This window comes from Musca vetustissima, unplaced genomic scaffold (assembly GCF_032173495.1).
Source record: "Musca vetustissima isolate MV318-11 ecotype Yass unplaced genomic scaffold, APGP_CSIRO_Mvet_v1 utg28317, whole genome shotgun sequence".
Lineage (NCBI taxonomy): Eukaryota > Metazoa > Arthropoda > Insecta > Diptera > Muscidae > Musca > Musca vetustissima.
This window is the reverse complement of record NW_026874637.1, coordinates 61,736-88,632: the sequence shown is the minus strand read 5'-3', so window position 1 is coordinate 88,632 and position 26,897 is coordinate 61,736. Positions and strand designations below refer to the sequence as shown.

The window sequence follows — 26,897 nt, the reverse complement described above, 5'->3', positions numbered from 1 at the left end:
CATAATCTCCTCGATTTTATGAGTAGCTGGGATTTCTGGACAGATTTCCACACGTAACATAAAATTTGTGGACCAATGGGCGAACGGGGTAACAACTGAGTCCAAGTTTCCTTTCCGTCCCCCTGAATGTAGTTTTCTTGAATTTTATTAAAAAAAAAACCTAAATTTAAAGACCATTTTTGAAATCGAAATGTAATATTGAAAATGTTTTTGACTATTTCCTTTACAAACAATAAAGAAAAAACCATATGATTGTCACTTACACCTTATTAAATACTCCTTGATTATCTTAAAAAAAAAACTAATAAAAAAGATTAGCAAAAAGTGTTTTTGCATACCATTTCTTCAAATTATTCGTAATATGTAGACGCGCAAAAGTGAGTACATAGGAGTTATTTTGTTTTCCATATTTTTTTTAAACGGCCTTTGCATTAGAACTACATTATGAGAATTTATTTGACATATATACAATGGAATTGACAATTTAAACCCACCGGGTTAAACGTACTATTACCTAGAAATTTAAGAGTTAATTGTTTAAATTTAGGTTGTTTTGTTAAGTACAAAATACTCAATAAAATACAACAACATTTTTTAATATGCTTTTTTACTTTTATTTTTATGACGTAAAAAGTGTCCAATGTACAAACATGTACTAGAAATAGTATCGATCGAACCTATCAGCTGATTGAGATTCTTCCAAGTTTTTTTCTAAACATGTATGCTGGGTGTCACCACGTTTTACTTCGTACTTATTCGTAAACATTTCATTTTTGTTTCGATATGGTCTTTATCAGCTATTCTTTGCATACGAAACGTTTTTAGATTAGGTCGGCTAAATCGTCGATCGTTTAATTGTTTATTAGTTGGTGGACTGAAGACATTGTTCGTTGTTGTTTTTATTTTATTCCCCTTGTTTGTTTATGTTATGGCGCCGAATTAATTAAATAAATAATTCCGAAAATGGCAACGAAACACAATACGGCTGATGAAGATCCTTGGACAGATTTAAGTTTCAATGATGAAGAACTGCATACGCTGATGAACCAACTGGATAATCCACTGGAAGGTGTGGACAATTCAAGGCTATGTGAGGCTGAACAGCACAAGGGGTTCGATAGGAATGTCGGAGAGACATGGATCTATCCCAATAATTTGCCATGCCGATCCTATCAACAGAGCATTGTACAGGCGGCGCTGTATCGTAATACATTGGTGGTGCTGCCCACTGGTTTGGGTAAGACGTTTATTGCTGCTGTGGTCATGTACAATCTATATCGATGGTATCCCCGAGGGAAGGTGATATTTATGGCACCCACAAGGCCGTTGGTAAATCAACAGATAGAGGCGTGTCAAAAGATTATGCCATTTCCACGAAAAGACACCGTGGAATTGACTGGGAGACTCCCAAAAGCTAAACGTGCCGAACTGTGGAAGACAAAGAGAGTGTTCTTTGCCACACCCCAAGTTGTACAGTCTGATATTTTGGGTAATTATGTCGCAGGCGATGAGGAAGAAGGAGAAACCACTTTGGAAGATTCTACGAGTTCCTGTAAATTTGAATTCCCATTTGATTCGATTAAATTGATTGTGGTCGATGAAGCCCACAAAGCCAAAGGCAAATATTCCTATGTTGAAGTTGTTCAGTCGATTGCAGCGAGGAATAGATATTTTCGTGTTGTGGCCTTATCAGCTACCCCCGGTCGTAACATGGATGATGTGGCGGAGGTTTGTCGTAATCTGTTAATATCTCACATAGAGGTACGTTGTGAGAATTCCGTGGATGTGGCACCCTATGTCCATAAACGTGCCATGGAAACTGTGGTCGTGTCATTGGGTGAACGCATTAAGGAAATCCGAGAAGAGTTGTTGGAAATAATTGATCCATATTTGAGGCAGCTAATCGATTGTCAAATGCTTTCGGGATCATTGTCAAATATAAATCGCAATTTTCTTCTCTACGAACAAAAACGTTATCAGGAACGTTGTCAACACAATGGACGTCATCCACAACATTCCGCCATTACGACTAATTTTTCCATATGTATAAGTCTTTACCATTCCTTGGAGCTGTTGGAACGACATGGCCTGAGAGTATTCTTAAATAATTTCGAAGAAGACATAGAAGGTAAAACGAAATTCGTTATACAAATGGAACGTCGTCTAAGGAATCTGGTTGATCGTCTCAATGAAGAAATGGGTCCAAATCCGTTTAATGTCTCAGCCGGCCCGATGACAAATGGTGAAATTGCTGAAATGCCCAAAGATTTAGATTTTGGTCATCCGAAATTTGAAAAGGCCCGTGAATGTTTACTTAAGCATTTTAAGGTGAATATACAAAATGGAGGAGGATGAGAGTATTTAAACTGAGTTACAAATTTGATTATTCTTTTCATTACAGTCTCATGACGATTCCCGTGCCATTGTCTTCTGTGAATATCGTGAATCGGTATTGTTAATCTACCGCATGCTGCTCCAACATGTTCCTTTACTAAAACCTAAATGTTTTGTGGGTAAGTGCCGATTAAAACTTGCGATTAAGTTTAGTTTAAAACAAGGTCGCGGATTACCTTAGAGAATTTAAAAAAGTAGGGGGAATACTAGTTCCTACGCAGACGACGCCAACCCCGTTTGGACGTCATTCCTATCTAGACTATCCAGAATTGTGCTCTAAGGATTGCTACCGGATGTGTCATGATGTCGAGTGTGGATCATATTGATGAGGAGACAAGCTGTCTGTACAGCAACTTAATGTGCTGCTTGCCAGACAGATACTTCTGGCCTGCCATCTGCCAAATCACACCCCAATCATGGTGGTGCAGGATCCTCGTTCACTGAACATCCAGAAAGACATCAAACATTTCCGCCTAGACATCCAAAACGTCATACCATCCGACCTCATCAAATTGTGAATAGCAGCAGGTCTGAAACCATTACGCACTCGAGGGGCGAATCAAGCCGTTGACGGATTGTGCTACTAGAACAACTATAGCTCAACTCAGGTTTGATTGTAGATCAATCTTAAATAATCATCTGTCAACAATTATTTCCGGCACAAGCGATCAGTGTTCAAACTGTCCCTCATGACACAAACCATATATTTCCTTACCAAGTCAGACCCACAGATTTTCACAAAACACGCTGCATATGCCAAAGAGAAAGTCCTCAGCAAGGTCCTGAAAGCTCTGACAGGTACCTCCTGGGGAAAGGATAAAGAGATGTCGTCTTGACGTACAAACCCATCAGTCGCTCTGTGCTGAGCTACGCCACCCCGTTTGGACGTTATTCCTATCCAGATTATCCAGAATTGTGATATTTTTTGCTTCTAGAACTACTCTAGCTCAACTCCGATCTGGTTGGAGAACAATCTAAAATAATTATCTGCCAAGAATTATTTCCGCACCCGATTCTTACAGCTACCTGTATAGAGTAACTTCGGGTAATGTGGACCACCATTTTCTTTTTTTTATATTGTGGGCGTAACAAAGGTAAAAAATAAAAACAAATTGTTTTCACAACATGGTAGATTTGTTGGCTAATTATACTCCAGGTCAAAAATTAAATATATTTGTCCATAAAAATGTTATTGCATTATATTTCAAAAAACTCTAAACTGCAAATAAAAATAACTTGGCGGGTAATGTGGACCAGTGTGTGTGGGTAATGAGGATCAGTAAGTTAAAGGTAGGTTGTGGATTAATTGTGATAAATTTCAATTTATTGGACTCTTGGGTAACAATGAATGCAAAAATATATGGGTCCATGTTTTAGAATAGCCCCCATTTAAGGGTACCGCCCCCATTTGCGGTATTTTGAAGGTCCTTGCTTCATTATCCAACCGAGGCACCTATAATTTCGGATATAAAGTTTTCAGAGGATAGAATACCTCCTCGCATATTAAATGCGTCTTTGTTTCGAACTCGTCCTCATGAAAATGTCCCACTTTTTTATAGTGGTCCACATTACCCGACATTGAATATTTTTATTTAAAAATAATTATCGGCTTCAAAAATGAATAAAAATTTAAAAATAACCGATTGTAATTACAGATAAACGTGTATTTTTGTTAAAGAAAACAAGAAAACCACATAACCTCTTTATATTCGAGAAAAACAAAATGTTCGACTATTTTACAAAATCGTTCGACTATTGTGCTTTAAAATTTTTAAATCACACTTTTACAATCAGAGCAACATTTTCTCATACTAAATTTCCAACATTGCAATTATTTATTAAAAACCAAGTTTGGTGTTTGTTTTCACTAATTAGGAAAACATTTACCAAGGCGGCATTGACTTATTTCAAGCATTTTCTTAGATATGGGGGGTGGTCCACATTTGACGCATGGTCCACATTACCAGAAGTTACTCTAATATATTATAAAATAATCAAATATATCCTAACTCTCACACATACACACACTGTTACAACACCAACAACAAGTTTCCCAGCGGAATTTTGGAAGTTCATATCTCCGAGATTCCGCAATAAAAAATTATATAGTTTTAATGATCTGCGATCAGATCCTAAATTAAACTTATACCAAAATTTCATTTAAGTTTCAAAAAAAAATTAATAATAATTGATTTCTTATTTTTCTCCATTCAGGTCAGGGTGGTACTGGTAATTTAAGACCACTCACCCAAAAAGAACAAATACAAATAATGAATGATTTTCGTTCGGGACAAAGTAACGTACTTATAGCCACTTCGATTGGTGAAGAAGGCATTGATGTCGGGGAAGTCGACCTCATTGTTTGTTTCGATATAAGCACTTCGAATCCTACAAGATTTGTGCAGCGTATTGGACGAACGGGGCGAAAGAAAAATGGCAATGTTGTAATGTTGGTTACCGAGGGTCGGGAGCAACAGATTTTAAAAGATGTCCTGCACAATAAAGACCAAACGAATAAAAAAATTTTAAGATCTCCCGCAGTTCAGCATTCTCTGTATAAGCAGGCACCACGTTTAGTACCCACCGATATCAAGCCGAAATGTTTACAAACCTTTGTAACGCCTTACAAAGATGATGAGGATGACGATGGTGGCGACGATAATAAATCTACGGCAGGGAAATCCAAAAAGACGGTGGGATCAAAAGCAAACAAAAAGGGACTGGGCCAAGAAAAAGGTGTACAAGATCTGCGAAAGTTTTTCAACAAAAAACCACCACTTGTAGAAATGGATGCCGAAGATTTGGAATATTTCGAAATAGACACAAAAATGACGCAGGCCAAACCGGGCATACACACCCAGCAAAATATGGAACGGAGTTTTGATCGTATTAAACATTTGTTTAAGGATATGGCAACACCAAAATCAACACAATTGAAACCGAAGATGTGTAAAACGGATGTTCCTAAAATTGAAATTGAATCTGTTGATTTGTGCGGTGATTCATCCGATGAACACATTGAAGATGTTACACCTAAAAAGCGACAGAAATTAACGAATAATAATAGCCAAAGTTCCATAACAAGTTATTTCAATAATCAAACCCAGAATACCAGTATAGCGGATGAGGATGATGGTGGACTATCGGCCAAGGAAATTTTACTAAATGGAAGGATTACAAAATTAAATGAATTCCTAAAGAAGACACACACTACAGCGGATGTCTTGAAAAGGGCTAACATCAAAGATTTATCCTATCATTTAAAATCGGACGAAATGTCAGATGAAATGAAACAAAAGTTGCTGATGGTACATCAGGATTTCCTACGCAATAATCTGGAGCAAATGAACATTTTAAATGCCCTCCAAGATTTTGACAATGAATCTGAAGAGGAAAAGTCTATACGAGAAATTCATCGAATAATTGTTAGACTTTTTGGTGGTGGTGAAGAGAAAGTAGAACAATTTTTGGAAGAAGCAGAAATGGAAAAACATAAACGGCAATCCACAATAGATGATATTTCATCCGATGAAGAATGGGAAAATGAAAAAGAATTTAATAAGAAAATGGATGATATATTTGGTGATTTGGGGGAGCCCCATAAGAGTAGTGAAACATTCGATTGGGTCCGAGAAAAATTCAAACAAACCGCAAGGTATAAGGATGCCGAAGAGGAAAGGGCCAAGGCAGCAGTATCCAAGGTCCAGGAATCCATGGTCTATAATACATTTGTGGACAATGAAACTGAAGATCGTACACTGAACTTAGAGGACAACGACGAGGAGGAAAATAATGATATATCATTTACTGAATCCAAATATTGCAGTCAATGGTTGGAGTTTAATAAACCGGATATGGCCTTTAAATCGACACCATTGCAAGGGCAAATGAAAAAGTTCTCAGAATCGAGACCTACAACTTCTACCAAAGCCAGGAATTTATTAAATAAACTTGAAGCAACGGGTGGAGAGAAGATCTTTGAATCTAAATTCGAAACTACTTCCACAAGAGCTATGAACTTATTAAATAATCTAGAGGAATCTAAAGAAGAGAAAATAACGGAGCAAAAGAAGGAGAAGGAGTCTGCAAATTCACCAAATAATTTCCTGCCAAGTACGAAATTTTTAGATTCATTGCTGATGTGTGAAAAGGAATTAAACACACTTCTACTGGAACGCAAAAAGGAAGAAGATGAGAAGGAGGATATTCACAATATATTGCATGATGAAAGTTCCACTTCCAGAGATACTGATATGACCACGGGTTCTTTGGTTATACCGGAAACAGAATATCCCTTAGAGGGGAAAGTTGCAACCACAAAAGATACGGCGACAAATGATATACTCTCATCCACAGTAAAAGAGGCCAAGGAAACCAGTTTTGCCATGGATGAGGATGATGGAGAGGAAGATGAAATGTTCCTGGCTGCTTTGGAAGCAGAAATGCAATTTACACAAACCAAAGAGCAAGAGAAAACTAAGGAGGGAAGTACAGATGCTCTCAACGATTCCAATAGAACACCGGATAATTTGAATTTAACCGCGGAAACTGCAATTGATCCCAGTGCCAATAAACATAACTCCAGTGTTAAAATGACTCCACCCTCCTTGAATTCAACGCCGGATATAATTGAATTTAAAACCAACAACAATGAGTCAACGACAACAAAAATCTCTTCCAGTTTACCCACACCACCAGAAATTTCCATAGAAAAGGAACTGGATTTCGATATGGATGCATTTATGGAACCATTCCCCGAAGAAGAAGAGCTAATGAAATCATCACACAGTAAATTGCCAACAAGACGTGAAAGTCTCAAAGAGAATTTGAATAAGGGTGTCGGGGCCCGCCAGTCACCAGATTTATTTGGTGGTGGTGATGACCAAAGTAAATCTCCAATTGTATTGCATGCGAAACCCATACAAAAAACTTCCTTGGCCTCCAAGTTGTCGGCAAAACTAAATCTACAGAGAAGTCATTCAGCCTTAAATCCTCCCACTTCGACGAAATTTGCTTCACCCAAGAAAAATCTATTCCCTACAAATTCCAGTGCCAATTTAACATCACCCTCCTCGCGTACATCCACCAATGCCATACAAAATAGTGATAAATCTCCCAGTCTATTCGATATGTATTTGAAAAATGCCAAAGGTCGAGCAAAATTGCCCAGTTCTCTAAGAAATACCTCTTCGACCTTGGGTATATCGAGATGTGAGAATAATACCTCAACGAGTAGTAATTCTAAGCCCATACCGGCCACACAAGATGAAAGCATTTTGGTGGTAAGGAAACGAACCACAGCTCCTAAACGTAAAATATTCGATAGTGATTCGGAGGGTGGTGAAAGCAGTGAAAATGATGTCACCGTCATTGCTGCCGATAATGACGACGACGAAGACGATGATAGTGATTTTGAACAAATTGCAGCCACACAAGCAGTGAGTTCCAAGAGATATTTTTCCTTCCATAAGTAGAGTAGATTCTTATTGATAAATATATATTTTTTATATATGTTGTAGATTCAGGAATAATTTTTAAGGTATTTTGAATCAAATTTAAAATTATTTTTTTATATTAACTTTTATAAAATAGTACAAATTTGTTTTGTATTCCTTAGCTTTACATTTTAATAATAAAATAAGAAAATTGTATAACAGTATAACAGTTTTGTCTGGGGAATCCACCCACGAATGAAAGTTTGCATTATTCTAAAACTTGAGTTGTGAAAAATTCTCCATAGTATTGTATGTTGAACCAAACAGTAGCTATTAACGATAAATGTAAAATAGAACCATTGATATTCCAAATTAGACCCAAAGGCGTTTACATACATATGTTACAGGCTGACGAAAGTAGTATACATCATCGTAGAAAACGACGAAAATACAATTCGTTTATCGAACAAGAGGCTGTCTTAAGTGGCTCGGATCAAAGTGAAGATGAAGCCGAACACTCAATTGGTTGTTATATGATGGATTCAGTAGTAGTTGCCAGTGATGACGAGGATCCCGATCAGGCATCCACATCACACATGCAGGCCATGTATTTGCAATCACTAAAGTACGTTATTCGAATTTTTGTAATTATATCCATTTGAAATAAAAAAATATTTTTTTCCGCAGGAGTCCTGCTGCAAGAAGAGGGGGTTTTAAAATCCCAGCACCCCGTGTATACAACGATCATTCACAAATATACTCCCAAGCTTTGCTACCCGAAGAGGTATGCTCTCAATATATACCTGATTCATTTGTGGTCGATGAAGACGATAGCTTTATTAATAACAATGCCAATATTACTGAAGTTTCAATGTGTCCCCTGGAGAGAGCAGAGAAAATCTTAAAAGAACGTAGAAGGGCAAAGAAAAATGCCAAATTAGCTGCCGCGAATGGTGGCCAAACAACAAATGCTGTTAAATCAAAATCTAAGAAAAAGAAAATCCACTTAATCGATGATAGTTCAGATGATGATTTTATTTAAATTGTTGAGAATTGTTTGTTTTTTAATATAGACTGATTACATGCTGCCATATATATAATACTCAAACTAGGATGTATTAAAAATTGTTCCCTTTTTGGAATAAATTTATCAAATTGTTTAACGTTTAGTATAGAAATTTAAGATAATTATTTTTGTGTGTATATTATTGTGAAAAAAATCAGAAATAATCCTTTTGATATTATGAATTGTTAAATACAAAAATGTTTTAGTGAATATTTAACATAGAAGATGTTTTGTGAGAAGAAATAATCGGGAAAACGAACGTACATATTGTGTATTGTGATGAACATGTGAGGGGGAAATTTATGCCCCTAAACTAAACATTTATTTACGCTTTCTTCTCTTTTACTTTTTGAGGTGGGACCTGCGACACAGGAGATGCTCCTCCACGTAAACACAGAGTCTACAGTAATCAGTAACATCATGGTCCCATTTACTGGTTCGTTGTGCCAGAGTTCATTGGCTCATTCGTCGAAGAACGCCCCAACGTTCCGAAAAAGACGGCAAATGGGTGGTTTGATTGAGCAATCGATTGCTAGATCTGTAGATTGAGATCCTCGTCTAGCTAATTCATCTGCTTTTTCATTACCCATGATGTCACAGTGTCCTGATACCCAACACAGCCGATAGCTGTAAGTAAGTTTTTCCAAAACTGCTCTACACTCGAGGACGTCCTCAGATTTGATATTACAGGATTTGATGGCTTTAAGAGCCGCCTGACTATCCACAAAGATAGCCACCAGTTCAACGATCTCTGCATCCAGACTTTTTGTCAATTCGAATGCGAATTGCTAAGATGTGGTGTCTAACTACTCCTAATCTTCAGATCGATCAATCTTTCAAGAGTCTTGAGGAGAAAGGATGATAGGCTAATGGGTCTATAGTCCTTTCGTGCAGAGTGACTTGCTTTACCCGCTTTGGGAATGTAAGTAACCTCTACATCGTTCCATAGACCCGGAACGCACGAGAGAGTCCCCCACTAGGATCGATGTATGGTGCACGCAACAAATTTAAAAATACCAAACAGCTTAAATTTGTCTTCTAAATCCTTCCTAAAAAACCCAGAGGTCGACGAACCACTGCATTCTATGCAGAAAAACAGAAATATATCAATCTAGGAACTCCAGCTCGTCAGAACGAAGTTTGTGAGGAAGTTCGAAACACATAAAGCAGTATTCGGCAACTACAAACCTCGCTACTGCTGCAAATAGGACTATAATATCGATAATACTGTCATAGAACACGAGAAAGTGTCGTGATTATGGGTCCAAAGCGTTTTACAATTGGAAGGTACATATTTTTCTACCTTGTCTTGAATTTTAAGCAGTGCTGTGAACTTGTCAAATTTCATTTTTTTCATTGACTTTTTGACTATTTAAAATATAATTCTAATCATTGAAATAAAAATAAATGGTTACGTTGAAGATTTTTCCAATCCGAGAGTTCCTCACAGGAAGATTGGCTATAAATAAAATCCCGATGTGAGCTCATGTCAGAGGCCGACGCAACTCCAACAGATTACTTGTCCGTAATCGACACATGACCACCAATCAAGAAAAGTATGAATCCGGTGATCTCGATTAGTGTTTGCGGGGATCGAGAAAGTGGGTATGAAGCTCTTTTTGGGCTACAACTGAAATATATTTCCATCGCCAATAAGGACCTTCCAGATCCTCTCCGTAAAATAATGAGCAAAATTACCCTTCAAGTGAGAACGGACATGAGTAAAAGGTACACCCCAACCAGGGAGTTGTGATATGAAATGCAAAGCCCGAGTCGTGTGCTGCTAACATTTAAACTGGAAATGTGAGTAATATTCAATCAAATTTGTATTATACGACTATAGCAGGATCTTTGAAAGTTGGCTATTTCTGGGAAAACGGGTTTTTATTCGCCACTAATCCGGAATGTAAAATTACAGCCATTTCGGTGTCTAAAATAGTCAAACAATCCAAAATTTGTCGGGACCTTTACATGGGCCAAAGTAAAAACATGATCCTATATTTAAAAATGTCTGCAAAAATGTTTTGACCTTTTTTGAAATACAAAATCGGTGGAAAAATGTGACTAAAACGTTAAAAGTATCGAAAATGGGATGGGTCATTTATATGCGGAACGTTGGACCTATATTGAACATTTTCTGGCGACATGTTTATCACACTTCGAAAACCCAGAATACCAAATTGAAGCCTTAAACAAAACGAAGCCGAAAAAAATCCGACCTTTATATGGGACAATATAAAAGGAACCTTTTCTGCAATAATGGACGATATACAAATATCATTGATATTCTTCCACAGTTTCATTGACAGACGAACTTAGATAGATCATCCATATTATTTAAAAAATAAGATAAAAAGGTTGTTAAGTTCGGCCGGGCCAAACCTTTTATACCCTCCACCATTCGGTAGGCATTTAACATATCTGTAATAGTTCATCACTTATATATATATATATATTGCAGGCTATGCCATGTTACATTTTTGGCCGAAAGATTTGACACCCAGTTCGAATTAAATTAAAACCTATTCGGTTAAAAAACGTACCCATAATCCCCAAAATACCGATGTAGAGGCACCGTTAGATGAGTGAAAACTTAAAAAGTGGACCGATATCGATTTTTGGTTGTTGTAGAAACTCTATAGTTTTTACACAAGGGATGAGGTGACAGGCGTTGTAGACACCTCTATCGTTGGAACGTCGATATTTTTTTAGGGAGATTTACTATCCAAAAATAATTTAGAATGCTAATTTATAGCCTATTTGGTTGCAAAATTTTCTTAAACACCCCAAAACACCAAATAATGGAGAATATCATTATATGGGTGCTATCATAAAAAGAGGACTGATATCGATCGTGGGCTGATATCGATCGTTTTTGGTGGGGAGATTTGCTACCCAATGAGAACTCAAAAACGTCCCAATAATTCGTTATATGGTAACAATACCAAAACGTGGACCGATACACCCCTTTTTAATACCAAATATCCTAGGAGTAGTACATCGTCATTTCAACAGACGGACATGCATAAAATTTTATGGGGTCTCAGACGAATATTTCGATGTTACAAACGGAATGAAACTTAGTAAAAAAAAGTCTCAGTGTCAGGTGTCGCCGATATACCCTCAGCTTATGGTTTGCAGAGGTCTACAGGTTTTATTATACGGATATAATGTTGATCGGATTCGGATTTAATGTTGATTAAATTTACAAGTTTATAAAATTGATCCTTTGTGATGGAGGTACCGGAAGGAGTGGACCGATGGGTCCCACCTTCGGACTTCATCTAGGCTTGGTATTGATAAATTTGGTCCAAATCGGACATTCCATTCGCTGATATTGGATTTATAAATATTAAACATTTTGTCCATTTTGTGGGGGAGGTACCAGAAGGAGTGAACCGATATTCCCCAACTTCGAACTTGAACTAAATTTGATGTGCAAAGTCTGGATGAAATCGGGTATTCCCTTCGAGAGTTATCTTCGGCACCAGCCGACCAGACTCCAAATTGTCTGAAACGTATTTGGTCCCAAGAAACATGGGGTCTAAAACCAATATTTCGATGAGGCACATTTTTGGGATATCAAAGTGTATATATCCTCATTAGCCATGAGGCTACGGGTATAAACATCTGGGTTTTTGACAGATTATCTTAAGCTAAATAACAAGGTGAAGTACGACTTACGCTCCTATTTTGCATTAATATAGGCCCCTTCATCAAGGCCGCCTATTGCCAAACAACGCTTTTGTTTTATTTGCCAATTCTCTGCTCACCCATGCACACACACACACATGAGCGCCAAAACCCCAACAACACCACACCGACACCGTACCACCGTTTGGGCTTTTGCTATGGAAACGAAATGTCAGTTCGTTGAAAAATGTTGTCTAAGCACAACAGCCATACGGACGTCGTCGGTTGGGTTTCGTTTTGCGATTGTTCCCTACACAACTATGCTTGTTCTTCTTCGTCGTTCTCGCCTTCTTCTTCGTGCACAAGTTCATCGAGTGTGCAGCAATGATGGATGCGATGCAATGACAATTTACGTTTGTAATTCGTGTGTGTGTGCGTGTTTCAAACAGAATAATCCCATTCCAAGCATTTGATTAAATGCATGAAAATGCATGTTTGATGGAAATTGTTTATCAGAAGTAAAAAAAATCAATTGTTGATAATTTGGTCCATCATGGGAATTGAAACAAAAATAAACAAGTGAATGTGTTTTGGCATTTGAATTTCCTTGCAGTTCTATTTCCACTTTTGTAAATTATTAATAAATGTAAACAAAAGCAACACAACATCGTTGTTATAAAAAAATAAAATAAAAAACAAAGGAAAAAAGTGAAGAAAAATTGGCGCGGCTTTTCATTTTAAAGAGGGTAAAAAGAAATGATGAAAATTTTTGAGTTATAAATAGCAAAAGAAAATAAATTGCAAAGTTAGATAAAAATTTTATACAAAAAAGTGCATTATTAGAAACGAGGTCAGCCAGCCTAAGAAACTACTTTAAAGAAGAAAGTAGTGAGTCGGGGCTGTAAACTCACGTGGATGCTATTTCTTGTCCTCCAGCTAAAGCAGCAACAACAAGAATAAATGTAAGTTGCATATTTATTTTATTAAAAATATGTTTAATTAATTCCCTATTAAATATGTGAAAGAAAATTAAAATATTTTATATTGTCATTAGAAATAATAATTTTAAAGGTGGATCATTGTGCGAAAAAAACTGTAAACAACATTTTCCAATTGGATTTAATTTTATGTTCATCTTTATTCTCTTTTGATCCTTTCGAAATTGAGAGTGGCAATGCAAATGCATATTCGGTACAATAAAAGAGAATTGAGCAGTTATAATTACAGTGGCTCCGTGCTTAATTTAGAAATGTAATGTAAAATGTGTAAAGTTAAAAATGAACAAAAATAAAAACAAAAATTTTAGGCTTAACTGTAGTCTAGTAAAAATGATCTAATTTTTTTGAAAATTTCTCTAATGATAGACTACAATTTTCGCTTTCCAAAATGACGCGATATGTGGCTATATCTGTCGTTGATTAAAATTATATGGCTCTAGAATAGTTTGTTTGGGTGGACGGCCTTCGACCGGGGACTTAGAACTTTTTCCTATGGAAAGATATCAACACCGGCTACGCGAGAGAAGCTCTTTTCAAAAACCCGGTCCAAAACCCGGTTTTTGACTGTTTAGATAATCCCTTCATATACCGATCAATGGAAATGTATTTGTGTAAGCTTTAAAATGATACCAATTTTGTATAAATCGGTTCCGTAGAACCGGTTTCCCAAATCCGAGCTTCCGGGTCAAATAACCGGGTGTGTTCCCCAAGAAAAAAAAATATGTTCCTATAATTAGGGTAAAAATACCTACTTCTGAAAAAATTAAAAAGACCTTATGTTTTTATTAAATTAGAATCGTTCCACATCGTATACCCTCTAAAAAATACCCAAAACTTGCACGATTTTGGGAGTTACCATTATATGGGACCTACCCTAACTTCCTGCGGTTGTATATTCTGAGCCTGGACAATATTTCGCGATATTAGTACCCTCTTGACCGATTATAGGTCAACAACTCCAATTTTTCTAACACTAATATTCCGAGATGAATATTAAAAATAATACACCACAAAATAAACATTTTCTCACTTTGGGTTTTGGCTGAGCCGTCCTAAGGATTTGGCCAGATCCCCTTCACCGTGTAAAATATGTGACATTCAACATTTAATAGTGGCCTCTAGAGCCAAAAATTAAGTTTACGGTTTATTGTACACCCTAAAACCGAAACTTCGTGTAAAATTTTAAAGTGATCCGCGTGACATTTCCGGCTTCTAGTGGGGTAATATTAATACTAAACAATATCATAACTCATAGAGACTATTAAATATTTACCTATAATACCCACATCCGACTACATACAACATTATAATTGGTATCAATTTAAGGATCAATCGCTCCCTTTGGATATCAGAACAGTCTATTTTTTGGCCAGATTTTGCGAAGATTGGTCTATACCTGTGGCCTGTATCATGTTTACAAGTTAGACTGGACAGACGGACGTGATGAGTTGCAAAAACAAAATAAATCGGTGCTGATGAGAGTGGAATTATTCTAAAATTAAACTATAAAGGATAATCTTTGCAAAAAACAAAACTTTTCAAAATTTCACAAAAAAAAAACCCACACACAGAAACACCAAATTATGTACGAAATACAAACATTTAACATAAATATATATCAATAATATTTGTATATAGTAATTATACTCATATCGAGTATTGGATTCCATATTTACAAAGATAAAAACTTTCGATTTTTTTCTTATCAAAAAATTGAAAATAAAAAAGTTGAAAGTTGACTTTCTCCGCTAAAATCGTGATTTTAGCCCACTAAACTCTCTAATAGTGCACTAGTTCGAATTTGTCCAAACCATCTACTGGCCGCCCATCTTAACCAACTTAACCGGATAGGCGAAGTATTTGACCTTTTGTAAAAAATCCCAAAATTACGGCATCCAAAATCATTTAAAACTTGAGAGAATCCTTCAGCAAACGTATATATGAACCATCTTATAAGTTACTGTATGTTGTTAACTGAAATAAATTACGAATTATTTCAAGATCCTCGATAGTATAGTGGTTAATATTCCCGCCTGTCACGCAGGTCATACATATCTGCCATCAATTGACAGAAAAGAAATAACTTCGCTAATAAGTACATAAAATGCCCCAGAATTCTGTGAAAATGTCTTATTTTACGATGAAAGCCAGTTTTTCATTTTAATAAAACATTTCAATCAAAGTACACAGCATTGGTTCCAATAGGATAACCATAAGAAAATGTAATTTATTCATGCTAAAAAGAAAAATCAAAAATATGGATTATTTTACTTGAGCACTTAAGACATAAAAGGAAGTCTATTTGTTGAGTTTCATTGCAAGGTGTACGAATACTTTTTATGGCAAGTGTACTAACTTAGAAATGTGTTCTATACTATTTAACAATTCTCGCATTGCATTTGCAGTTAGGTTATCAAAAAAATTTGCATGTGTAAAAATATAGTTTGCAAATTACATGTATTTTTATAATATTTTCAACATTTGACCCACTGTATTTATTCGCATTTGTTTCGCAGCATTATATTGTATTTGTTTTGATTACACCAATTCAGTCTGTCACATTCGTTTTGTTTATGTCCCCACGTTTCACATTGTGTGTTCGTTTCACATTTGTTCCGATACAAGTGACTTTGTTCTATCCCATTTTGTCTTCTCGTGTGTGTCTGTTGGTTCGCTCCCTCTTGTTTATGCAAGATCAATACGGTTGTTTTGTTCTCATTCTCTTACTCTCTGCGGATTGGGGTTCATTGGTGTCGTTACTGTTGTTGTTATTAAATTTTGTATTTTATTGTGGTCGGTTGCAATTCCGAACGTACGTACGAATGTATGACAATAAATCACCGCACCAAAAAGACAGAACATGTGTGCGCGTGTTTGTGTTGATCTGTCAGCCTGTGCATTTGAATTTGCTGCCAATTTAAAATGAACTAAAATTGAATGATAATTTGCATACAAAATTATAAATATAAACGAAGTAAAAACAAACGAGACACCTTTTGATTTCTTTGTTTCGGTTTGTTATTGCGTACATTATCACGAATAGAATTGGAATTAATACAAAAATGTAATGTAAACAGTAAAAGTGTAATTTCTTGTCTACTTCCTTTTTTACATTTCTGTGATATTTACAGCGATTCAAAAAAGTGACTTATATGAGTAGACTACCCTCTTGTGCATAACACTAGTTATGTGTAATGCAGCAAAGAAGCTCTTTCTACATTTTTGCCGATAATTGCCGAAATCGATGGGCACTAAGAATTACCATAAAATATTATGATATTCATTAACTTTAATATGCAAATTTTACGTTTTATTTTTTATTATTCTGGGGCGATAAGAAGAAAGAATCTTACTACAATTTCTTCAAAAACACTACATGAAGAAACATCTTCAAAAAGTCAAAATATTTGCTGATCTCCCCGACGGGGAATTGAACCCCGGTCTCCCGCGTGACAGGCGGGGATACTAACCACTATACTATCGAGGATCTTGAAATAAATTATCTCTATGAGTTTGAGTTTTCGGTACCAATACATTTAACACAAAAATGTATGTCTCTCTAATATTATAACAAACTTTTTTCAAGAAGGAAGTCTTGGATTAACTATTACTTGGACTTCAGGCTTCTCAGAAGGAAAAGATTCATTTTATTTTGAGATATGCCCTTTTTATATGGTCATTTATAGTGCCATTTTGTGCGAGGAAGTCTGGTCGTAGTATATTTGCATATTTTTTTAATATATAGGAAAGACTTTAGTCGACATCAGGAATGATACAATATCGCTATTTGTCGATAGCAAGCAATACGGTGTTCCTCGTTCTACAATTCAAGATAGAATAACTACGGGAAAAAACATTATAAAATGCCGAGAAAGCCCCTTTGGGGAAATGCTGTCAATATATGGCGAAATGTGGATTTCCATTAAATAATACGATTGGGCAAGAAAAGCAGAGATAGGGAGCGGTTGCAATGAAATGAAAATTGTTTAGATATTTTAGATGGAGAATATAATTAGAGATGACGAAACAAGGTCTTACATCAGGTAAGAAGTTGTCTGGTCCTGTCGCTTCGAATGGGAAAAAACTCTTCGAAGCATCCCGTACCATTGACTCTTCAATCCTCTGCAGCACCGGTGCTAGATGGGATTTGAGCCTTCATGAGAAACCTTCAGTTGTTTCTATCCTATACTCTCATCATCCAGGCGAGAATGGGACACATTCGGCACTTATTCAGCAGATATAAAATTTGCCGAATGCGCCACATTCGGCACCATAGTCATAGCCTGGTAATTATCCCCGCTATCAGTTTTGTTGTAATATGCAATGTTTGACATTTAAGACATTTTTAATTATATTATAAGAATATACATAGTAGTTAATGATTTTTAATAATACTGTCTTGAAATTTTTATACACGAAATACTTACGAAATGGAATTGAAATATTACGAAAACATCTATAAAAATACAAAAAACCGTGCATCTATATAAGCTTATTAGCTAGAGATTTCAAAATTTGTGATAAAGCTAGTGATGTGCACGGAGCTTCATATCGATTACATTTTTGTCGTTAACAACCGAAATTAGTGTCTACTTGGGTTGCCTATAAAATAAGATGTTATTATGTTTTTACACAAAACACTATAGACCTAAGTCTGTTTTTACACGGTAGATTGGTTCCAGAAGAAGCCGTGTAAAAAAAGACATTGATCTTATACATAAAGGGAATTCCCCTAAATTAGTGCTATTCACATTTGCTTTGACCAGTAAAAATTGTTTGTACGCGCTAAAGGGGAATTCACTTAAATCTTTAAGCTAGTGTTCGCAAACTATCGAAAAATTAAGTACATACAATTTAAAATCGAGCTAAATGGAATAAAATCGTCTAAAAAAATTAAAAATATTAAATTTTCAAACCGTGTTATATCAAAACCGTGTTAAAACAGACTTCGGTGTATAGACAAACACCTACAATACACCAAAATAATTGCAGATCTCCCCGACGGGGAATTGAACCCCGGTCTCCCGCGTGACAGGCGGGGATACTAACCACTATACTATCGAGGATCTTGAAAAAATATTTTGAAATAATACATTATTTATTTTAGTTATCAAATTGAAAAAATAGTCCAGAAAACATACAGGAACTTATAAGATTGTACTCTTAAAGGATTTGACACTACCTATGTTAATTTCATGTTGAGAACAATATTTAAATTTGATTGGAAGTAATTCCAACATAATTGGGGGATATATTAGTATTATCATTCCATTTGTAACACGTTGAAATATTAGTTGCAGATCGCAAAAAAGAAAACTAATGTATATCTCTTGAATAATTTCATATTTTCTATATTTTAATAGTTTTAGCCGCATTTTTTAAATGAGAGTACGAGGATCATTTTGAAGAAATAGGCGACCACTTGCTTCGAAGTACTTTTTCTATTATCAACTTTCGTTGGATTTGGCTCGTATTTGAGTACCCACACGATCGATTTGTCATGTGTGAATATCTTTGCATCAATTCTAGATTTTGGTTTCTAAAAGTCTCCAGTTTTTTTTTTTTTTTTTTTTTGAAGTTATAACCGCATTATACAACATTTTATAAATTACGCAACTGACGACTCTTCGGCGACTATACGCATCATATATGCCGTTTTAATTAATTGGTGCATCATCCGTCATATTGTGAGGATTTCGTCAACAGTAATTATATTTCCATACTTAAGGCAATGTATAGGGGAAAATGAATACAGAAAAGATAAAATACTTTTAAAATTACATTGGATAATTTTGAACTTCTCTTCTGAGTTTTGTATATTTTTTTCAAATTTCAATATTTTTAAATGAAATTTCAAAATGTTGATAAGTATGTCCTAAATTTCTACTGGAAATGGTGTAGTAATAAAAAAATAAGACAAAAAATTTAATTGATCTCCCCGACGGGGAATTGAACCCCGGTCTCCCGCGTGACAGGCGGGGATACTAACCACTATACTATCGAGGATGTTGATGCTTCTATTTCAAATTTTTGTATACAAACAACAACCTTAAAAAATCGAAATGTCTAATTTGCAAACAATCGCAAAAACACACATAAGTTCGTTGTTAGTTGATAAGCTCACTTGATACAACGTTCATTCACACGAACATTTTGATTACAAACACACGCCTTGTGGAATAAAGATATGATTCAATATTCTTAATATAGTTTTTTTATTGTTTTCATGCCCTAAAAGTATGCAATTGTGGTTGTCATACAATGATGACGTGTATTTTGAATTGAAGATGACGTCACATGAACAAATAACTTGTATTGTCGTTCTGATGTTTCAAATGGAAAATAATATTTTCGAGTATTTTAGTACGTATAAATAGAAATAAATATCATATAATAAAGGCAATAAATAAAAATATTTGGATCTCCCCGACGGGGAATTGAACCCCGGTCTCCCGCGTGACAGGCGGGGATACTAACCACTATACTATCGAGGATGTTGAAATCACTGATTTTAAATTATGTACATGAAGTAATGAACGCATAATTGTGTAATTTGACAAAGATCGAGAAAAGGCGGAGGCTTCTTAATTAGGAATTAATTAGGGAATAATTATTATTTTCTATGAATTTAGTTGCGTAGAAAGTAGATTTAAGTTAAATACAAAAAAAATGGCAGAAGCAAATCGTTGAATTTTATTGTGTGCTGTCTTTTTGCGAAAACATATCTTTATTATATGTGTTGTTTAAATATTTCAATAAAATTATCTCAGACAATTTGATTGAAATATTAGTAAAACTATTAGTACGGTATTAATAAGCTGTTAGGGTAGGGTCTTTATTTGTTATTGTTCTTTTGTAATCCTATTTATTAAAGGCGTTTTCAACAAACCCCGCAGAGTATATGCAAGGCCAGGGCAAAAAGTTATAGGTCTCCCCGACGGGGAATTGAACCCCGGTCTCCCGCGTGACAGGCGGGGATACTAACCACTATACTATCGAGGATATTGCGAATATTTTGTACTTTATAAAGGACGTGTTCCTCAATAGAATATTAATATAGTGTAATTTGCATGGGAAATGAATACACGGTATTACATTAATGCCCAAATGAATATCCGAAATATAATGCTTGATGATAGGTCAACAGAATTAAGTATGTCTTAACATAGTAAGTGATATGACTGAAATGAATGTATGCCAACCACTATATTATCGAGGATCCTAGCATATTTATTAATTCAAATGTTAACATAATGTAAAATTTTTATTCCAAGTGGTAGTGGTAAATAATAATAAGTGATAAAAATATAACGTGCTTAATGTAAAATATGTACTTATCTCCCCGACGGGGAATTGAACCCCGGTCTCCCGCGTGACAGGCGGGGATACTAACCACTATACTATCGAGGATGTTGATGTCTTGATCGTTAAATCTAAATGTAAACGTTGTGTCGATATAAATAATTCTGGAACATTGGTATATCCTCTATACTTCGACTGCATTCGACTGGTATTTTTAAGGGCTTCGTCTTATATTAGAGAGTAATCTTATATATAAGTTGTGGGTGCCCATCAATAATTAACACTAGCAAATTAGGTTATCTTCTAATTAGGAGCTCTTACTATAAATTCCTCTCTTAAGGAGGCGGGGATACTGACCACTATACTATCGAGGGTCTTAATATAAAAATTTAAAGACTACCACATTATGGACTTTATGTCTGTGTTGTCATCATTTAAGACGCCCTCATAGCTGTATTAAATGTTTCCGTTGGCATAGATTTAATAAACACCCTCTCCTGCAACCTTGTCAATGACCAATGTCTTCGGATGTATCCCTTTTAGTAAATTAAGGGAGTCATTGGGATCCATGTCATTTGTGGAGTTTTCTCCACAACTCGTGTCTGTATCAATAAAGTTTAGACAACAGAGACTGGAATTTGTTAGGGTAACCCATAGTGCACCAAGTTCTTCCAAATCCTCAAATTCTTCCATGTCAATCAAGGACGCTCGATTATATCCTCCGATACGTTTAATTATATTCACTGTAGACGTATCAGATAGTATTCATATTTCCGTTAAATCTAACGTCCTTAATTTTGTTTGACATGTAGGTGAGATTTTTTAAAACTGTACAGACATGTAGGTGAGATTTCTAAAAACACATTCACATAATCTTTATGGTCCACATTGAAAGAAAAATCTATAAAAATTATATTTAATCTCCCCGACGGGGAATTGAACCCCGGTCTCCCGCGTGACAGGCGGGGATACTAACCACTATACTATCGAGGATGTCGGTACGAATAATTTCAAATGTTAACAATTCAAAATCAGGACCTTATAGACATGACAAGTGTTGGAAAATGTATGTATAGAGGAAAACGAAATGAGAACTATATATCATCTTATTGATCTATCGAATAATTTAGTCCTCTTAAGTTCAATTTTCTTTGCGAGAGCTGTACCAAGCTCTATACGATATATACCAATATATACGAATAAAAAAATGTTATACGATCTCCCCGACGGGGAATTGAACCCCGGTCTCCCGCGTGACAGGCGGGGATACTAACCACTATACTATCGAGGATCGTAAAGTCAATATTTTCGTTTCTCAATAGTTATGTAATAATTACTGAAAAATAAATAAGGAAAACAAAAAACTTGAGATTGTCGCTAATAAGTTTCCGTAAAATACCCCATTTTATCAGCAATGAGTCTAATTCACATAAAGGAGGGCGCATTAGAATAATCTAGAAACATTTTCTATTCAATCTTTTAAGAACCTCCGTTATAGACACAAGAGAAATTAAAAACATTTTGATGATCTCCCCGACGGGGAATTGAACCCCGGTCTCCCGCGTGACAGGCGGGGATACTAACCACTATACTATCGAGGATCTTGTAGTCAACATTTTCGAGTCTAAATAATTATGTAATAATTTAATAATTAAATAAATAATTAAAAATAAATAAGAAAACGGACTCAAACCTAAAAAAACTTTTTCCTCGAAACTATCGCTAACAAGTTTCCATAAAATACCTCATTTTGCCAGTAATGAGACTATTTCAAAAAAAGTGCAGAGTGGAATAATACAGAAAACATTTTCAGGACACGCTTTTAAAATCCTCCATTATAGATACAAGAGAAATTAAAAACAATTTGTTGACCTCCCCGACGGGGAATTGAACCCCCGGTCTCCCCGGGGATACTAACCACTATACTATCGAGGATCTTAAAAATGCCGTTAGAATATTAACACGAGAGTTATCACAACTGTTTGTGCAGTTAAACTTTATTTGATAATTTGGTTTTCGGTAATTGCATTCAGGCTCACTAATCGAAATTTAATTTCATAAATCTTGTATGGCAGTTTTATTAAATACCTACTTGCTGGCACTTAATTAATACATCACGTCATTTCAATCCCAATCGATTATTTGCTATTCCTACCCCCAACTATAGTAAATGACGTAAATGGGGTCACGAAGCTCTATATTATTTGCGTACAGTGGCGACTGTCACATGTGACCATAGCTAAGTACATGTCCGTAAGACATGTACATGTGTTGATTGTGAGGTTTCACTGTCTATCAACTCGTCTGCATTTACGTTTGAATGTTTGCTCAAGCATTCTGCTGGTGGACACGTCTTTGGTGGTGTCATGCAACGTAAGTTTGTATATTTTAGCTTATTTTTAGAAAGGACAAAATTCATTAAATTGAATTTGTTTTATTGCTTTTGTGGTTTCATTCAATTTCTCATAGTTTAACTTTTGGGGACCTATGTGTTTAGTTTGTAATGAAACAAATTTTGTACATCGAAAGGCTTGGATTTCTTTTACTTTTTGGTATGTCTGATAAGAAATCGTAAATATTGTTCTTTTACGTGATGTAGACATAAACGTATCCCTAAAGAGCAAGGATACTTGTATGCCTTTTAAAAAAGATTTTTCTATAGGAAAATTATTATGATCCAAAAAGCTTCTATAATTCCTATTTGTGTTTCTTTCCATAGTCTTACTATGTAATTTATAATACAATTGTATACCCAGGTAGCAGGAAAAACACTTAGACTAGATCCGCTATGCAGGATACCAGTGTCAACAGTTATCTTATAGGATTATATTTTATTTTAGAAGCTATGTGGACCATAATTTTTCTTAGCATCGCTGATTATTATTTGTTTGTGATATCGTGAATAATTTAGATTTGCAATAGCTCAAACCAACATCCTCGATAGTATAGTGGTTAGTATCCCCGCCTGTCACGCGGGAGACCGGGGTTCAATTCCCCGTCGGGGAGATCTAATTTTGTTTATTTTATATACAGTGGTGGTCACGTAATTAGCACACACGTGAAGGGTAAAGTGTCTTGATTAATCGTCGATTCGTTTGAAATATGTATAAATATTTTATTAATAAAAACGATTATGTGTACTGAACTAGAGCGATTAAGTGTGAAAATAGGAAACAATCTCGGAAAAATTTTTGATATATAAAGGCGGTATTTAAGAAACAAGTGATCTATTGAAAGGGACACGTAATTAGCACACGTTGGAATTAGCACGCGTTAAGAGTTAAATTTGGTACTCTGTATCTCTCACGCAAACGCATTCGCAAACTAAAACGAAAATTGGGCAACACTGTCACCACAAAGTAAACAATAACGAAGAATAACAAAAGGAAACGTCAAAAATTGTAAATAAAAACATATTTTTGTGTGGTACGAGTGTGTTTTAAAAAACAAAAATGATGAACGAATTAAAAAAAAAAGAATTTTAAGACAAATATACTCTCCCTAAGTGACCACGGTTATGAAAATAGAAGTGACAAACGTTTTCAAATATTTCATTTTTATAGATTTATATAAAAAATGTTCGTCTCAATAATGATGCGTCTATGTATTTATTAAACGCTCGTCGTTCCAAATGCATTCACAGCAATTCCAACTCCAATAAAAGTGGCCGCTGCTTTGAAATTGCTTGGACACGGTGGTTATACATTTTATATAAAAATATAATACATTACTTATATCCAACCAGCGACATCTCTTACAGGAGGCCCATTTGAATTGAGGTCATCAGCCGGTTTTGTCCACATATTGTTTGCGCGTTATTTAGCATTTGAACTCTGCAACTGTCCCTTTGCCAAATCGATGTTATGCTCCATAAAATCAACTAACGCTGTTCAGTCTGCAAATATTTTTTGTATTATCCCTAAAATAATTAATTTAGATATAAATAAAACCTTTAATTGTGCTTACTTACATGTTTCGCATCCTTTGCGTTTGCTATTTTGTTAACGCAATATATTTGCGTTTAACGAACGAGTTTGACATGCGTTTTCGTATTACAGAGTTCGGTGATGCCACATTTGCGTAAAGTAGATGCGAAAGGAGATACGAAAACGAATTAGAGAGTACCAATTATGCGATGCGATGCAATTTTTCTTACGCATCGCAATACAGAGTAACCCCCCAGTACATTTTTGCAGTATTTGAGATAAGATCAGTTTATAATGACATTTGTAATATCAAATCAATTGTTTGAGTAGAACAAAATCGAGAAAAATATCACTCCAAACAAAATGAACATTTTTCCATTCCAAGGAAGCACCCACCCTTACAAACATAAGTTTATGCAGATATAAGTTCAAAAGATAGAATATATAATATCCCGCGTGTGATAGGTTATCGAGGATGTTGTGTGCAATGTTTTTTCAACATTGTTGAACATTATTCTCATTAACTTTTCCGTACATATATGGGTTTGACAAGTTTCTCTACTACGTATATAACGAACTAGGCACGTTCCCCTGAGTGCGTTATAATCGTATTCGACTTTATCTACGAAATGTTAAGATTTTGCAAGATCTTTTCCTATTAAGGATTTTGTGTTAGCTACTAACGACAAAAGTAATTATTGATCTCCCCGACGGGGAATTGAACCCCGGTCTCCCGCGTGACAGGCGGGGATACTAACCACTATACTATCGAGGATGTTGAATTTCAATTTATCAAAATAAGGAAGGAGAAAACAAGTCCGCGTGAAGTGCGCATTAAAACTACCCAAAAACGGTTGGGGTTATAACGAGACATTAACCTTGCAAAGTATCTGCCAAGAGTTTTTTATCTTCTGTAAAAAAATAAGTACCTAAAATAGAAACTTAACATGGAATATACGGCAAATACCTTCATTTTACCGATAATGGGATGAGAAATTTGTTTTGATCAAAATTTTGTGAATGCAACTAAAACTTTAAAAATACAGAAAATGGGTATCCGAACGATCAGCGCTAGATCCAATTCCTTAATTCATCCAGTTTTTTTGCTCCAGTCGTACATCTATGATCTTGTTCACACAGTTCCTTTCGTAATATCTTCCCGTTCATTTACCGAATTTCTCTGACCTATGAATGATTGAACTTTGATGAATGACCTAGATCAGACCGCTTCAGGAACTATATTTCCCAACCCTAGTAGGTAATCTGGTTTAGGGATAAGTAAATCGATTTTCCACTAATTGACGAATCGATTAGTGGAAAATCGATTTTGATAAGTATTGACAAAATTGAAAAGTCGACTTTTCAGTTAAAGGCAAAAATCTAAAAGTCTAAAAATCTACTTTTTGATCTGAAGCAAAAATGGAAAAGTTTAAAAGTCGACTCGACTACGTATTCCTAATCTGGGTTGCCTGTCTTGAGGGATCTGTTTCATCGCGAGATAAGTCCAATATTTTCCCAGTAGTTATAAAACATTGTTATACTTGTGGCGCCCAATTCAAAGTACACTATATGATTCAGGAGACGTTTATCGGAACTTTGGATTATCTTAGGGCCGAAAGCATCCGTCCAAAAACATGCCTAAGGGCCGTCAAACTTGTTTTAAAAGTTTAAGTCAGTTATTAACATGGTATAAGGCATGTCTGACCTATTAGCTGTTCATATTCAACAATTTGTTTTTTTACATGGATGAGAATCCACACTTTTCGTTTCAATCAGCGTACCCTGAAATGCACAACATTATTAACCAAACATCGACTAACCTTGAATTTTTTTACATAAAAAATGCAAATTCCTTTACCTTTCATATTGACGACAATTCTCCCTGTAACCATTCCACTCACCACACATAAGTGTGGGTCTGTGTACCTGCATGTGGGTGTCATTAAACCCTTTCGAGAAATACCACAACTTGCCAAGCAATTTGCACTAAACAAACAACAGCAACAATAACAAAAAACCAAACATTGTAACCAAAAATAATTGTCCATGATTTTGTCATCGTAAAATTTGTTGCTGTTGTCGTTCGTTTGCTCTGGCGGTGTTACGTTTCAGGTCATCATACTTCGTTCGAATGGTTGTCGAA

At 35.4% G+C, this 26,897-nt stretch overlaps 1 protein-coding gene and 11 non-coding genes across 12 annotated transcripts; 2 read left to right on the top strand and 10 right to left on the bottom strand.

Annotated features, from left to right (window-relative positions):
• Positions 1–963: 963 nt before the first annotated feature.
• LOC133335170 (uncharacterized) lies at positions 964–8,871 on the top strand. The gene is made up of 6 exons (XM_061543478.1): positions 964–2,328; positions 2,402–2,513; positions 4,609–7,012; positions 7,076–7,832; positions 8,237–8,454; positions 8,517–8,871. Exons 1-6 carry the CDS (start codon positions 964–966, stop codon positions 8,869–8,871), a joined length of 5,211 nt encoding a protein of 1,736 aa, XP_061399462.1.
• An 8,070-nt stretch (positions 8,872–16,941) lies between these two features.
• Trnad-guc (transfer RNA aspartic acid (anticodon GUC)) lies at positions 16,942–17,013 on the bottom strand. Its single transcript has one exon. It is a non-coding gene; the product is annotated as a tRNA-Asp (tRNA).
• A 1,507-nt stretch (positions 17,014–18,520) lies between these two features.
• On the bottom strand, positions 18,521–18,592 carry Trnad-guc (transfer RNA aspartic acid (anticodon GUC)). Its single transcript has one exon. It is a non-coding gene; the product is annotated as a tRNA-Asp (tRNA).
• Positions 18,593–19,460: 868 nt separating this feature from the next.
• Trnad-guc (transfer RNA aspartic acid (anticodon GUC)) lies at positions 19,461–19,532 on the bottom strand. The gene has a single exon. It is a non-coding gene; the product is annotated as a tRNA-Asp (tRNA).
• A 416-nt stretch (positions 19,533–19,948) lies between these two features.
• Positions 19,949–20,020, bottom strand: Trnad-guc (transfer RNA aspartic acid (anticodon GUC)). The gene has a single exon. It is a non-coding gene; the product is annotated as a tRNA-Asp (tRNA).
• Positions 20,021–20,456: 436 nt separating this feature from the next.
• Positions 20,457–20,528, bottom strand: Trnad-guc (transfer RNA aspartic acid (anticodon GUC)). Its single transcript has one exon. It is a non-coding gene; the product is annotated as a tRNA-Asp (tRNA).
• A 336-nt stretch (positions 20,529–20,864) lies between these two features.
• On the bottom strand, positions 20,865–20,936 carry Trnad-guc (transfer RNA aspartic acid (anticodon GUC)). Its single transcript has one exon. It is a non-coding gene; the product is annotated as a tRNA-Asp (tRNA).
• An 813-nt stretch (positions 20,937–21,749) lies between these two features.
• Positions 21,750–21,821, bottom strand: Trnad-guc (transfer RNA aspartic acid (anticodon GUC)). Its single transcript has one exon. It is a non-coding gene; the product is annotated as a tRNA-Asp (tRNA).
• A 226-nt stretch (positions 21,822–22,047) lies between these two features.
• Trnad-guc (transfer RNA aspartic acid (anticodon GUC)) lies at positions 22,048–22,119 on the bottom strand. The gene has a single exon. It is a non-coding gene; the product is annotated as a tRNA-Asp (tRNA).
• A 238-nt stretch (positions 22,120–22,357) lies between these two features.
• Positions 22,358–22,429, bottom strand: Trnad-guc (transfer RNA aspartic acid (anticodon GUC)). The gene has a single exon. It is a non-coding gene; the product is annotated as a tRNA-Asp (tRNA).
• Positions 22,430–23,762: 1,333 nt separating this feature from the next.
• On the top strand, positions 23,763–23,834 carry Trnad-guc (transfer RNA aspartic acid (anticodon GUC)). The gene has a single exon. It is a non-coding gene; the product is annotated as a tRNA-Asp (tRNA).
• A 1,623-nt stretch (positions 23,835–25,457) lies between these two features.
• On the bottom strand, positions 25,458–25,529 carry Trnad-guc (transfer RNA aspartic acid (anticodon GUC)). The gene has a single exon. It is a non-coding gene; the product is annotated as a tRNA-Asp (tRNA).
• Between the last annotated feature and the right edge of the window lie 1,368 nt (positions 25,530–26,897).

Bases quoted from the DNA above. Each gene is read 5' to 3' on its own strand.
- LOC133335170 (XM_061543478.1), top strand. From the start codon at position 964: ATGGCAACGAAACACAATACGGCTGATGAAGATCCTTGGACAGATTTA. The intron at 7,013-7,075 runs GCCGGATATAAT...AATCTCTTCCAG, and splicing joins CCACCCTCCTTGAATTCAAC to TTTACCCACACCACCAGAAA. The intron at 7,833-8,236 runs GTGAGTTCCAAG...CATATGTTACAG, and splicing joins AAATTGCAGCCACACAAGCA to GCTGACGAAAGTAGTATACA.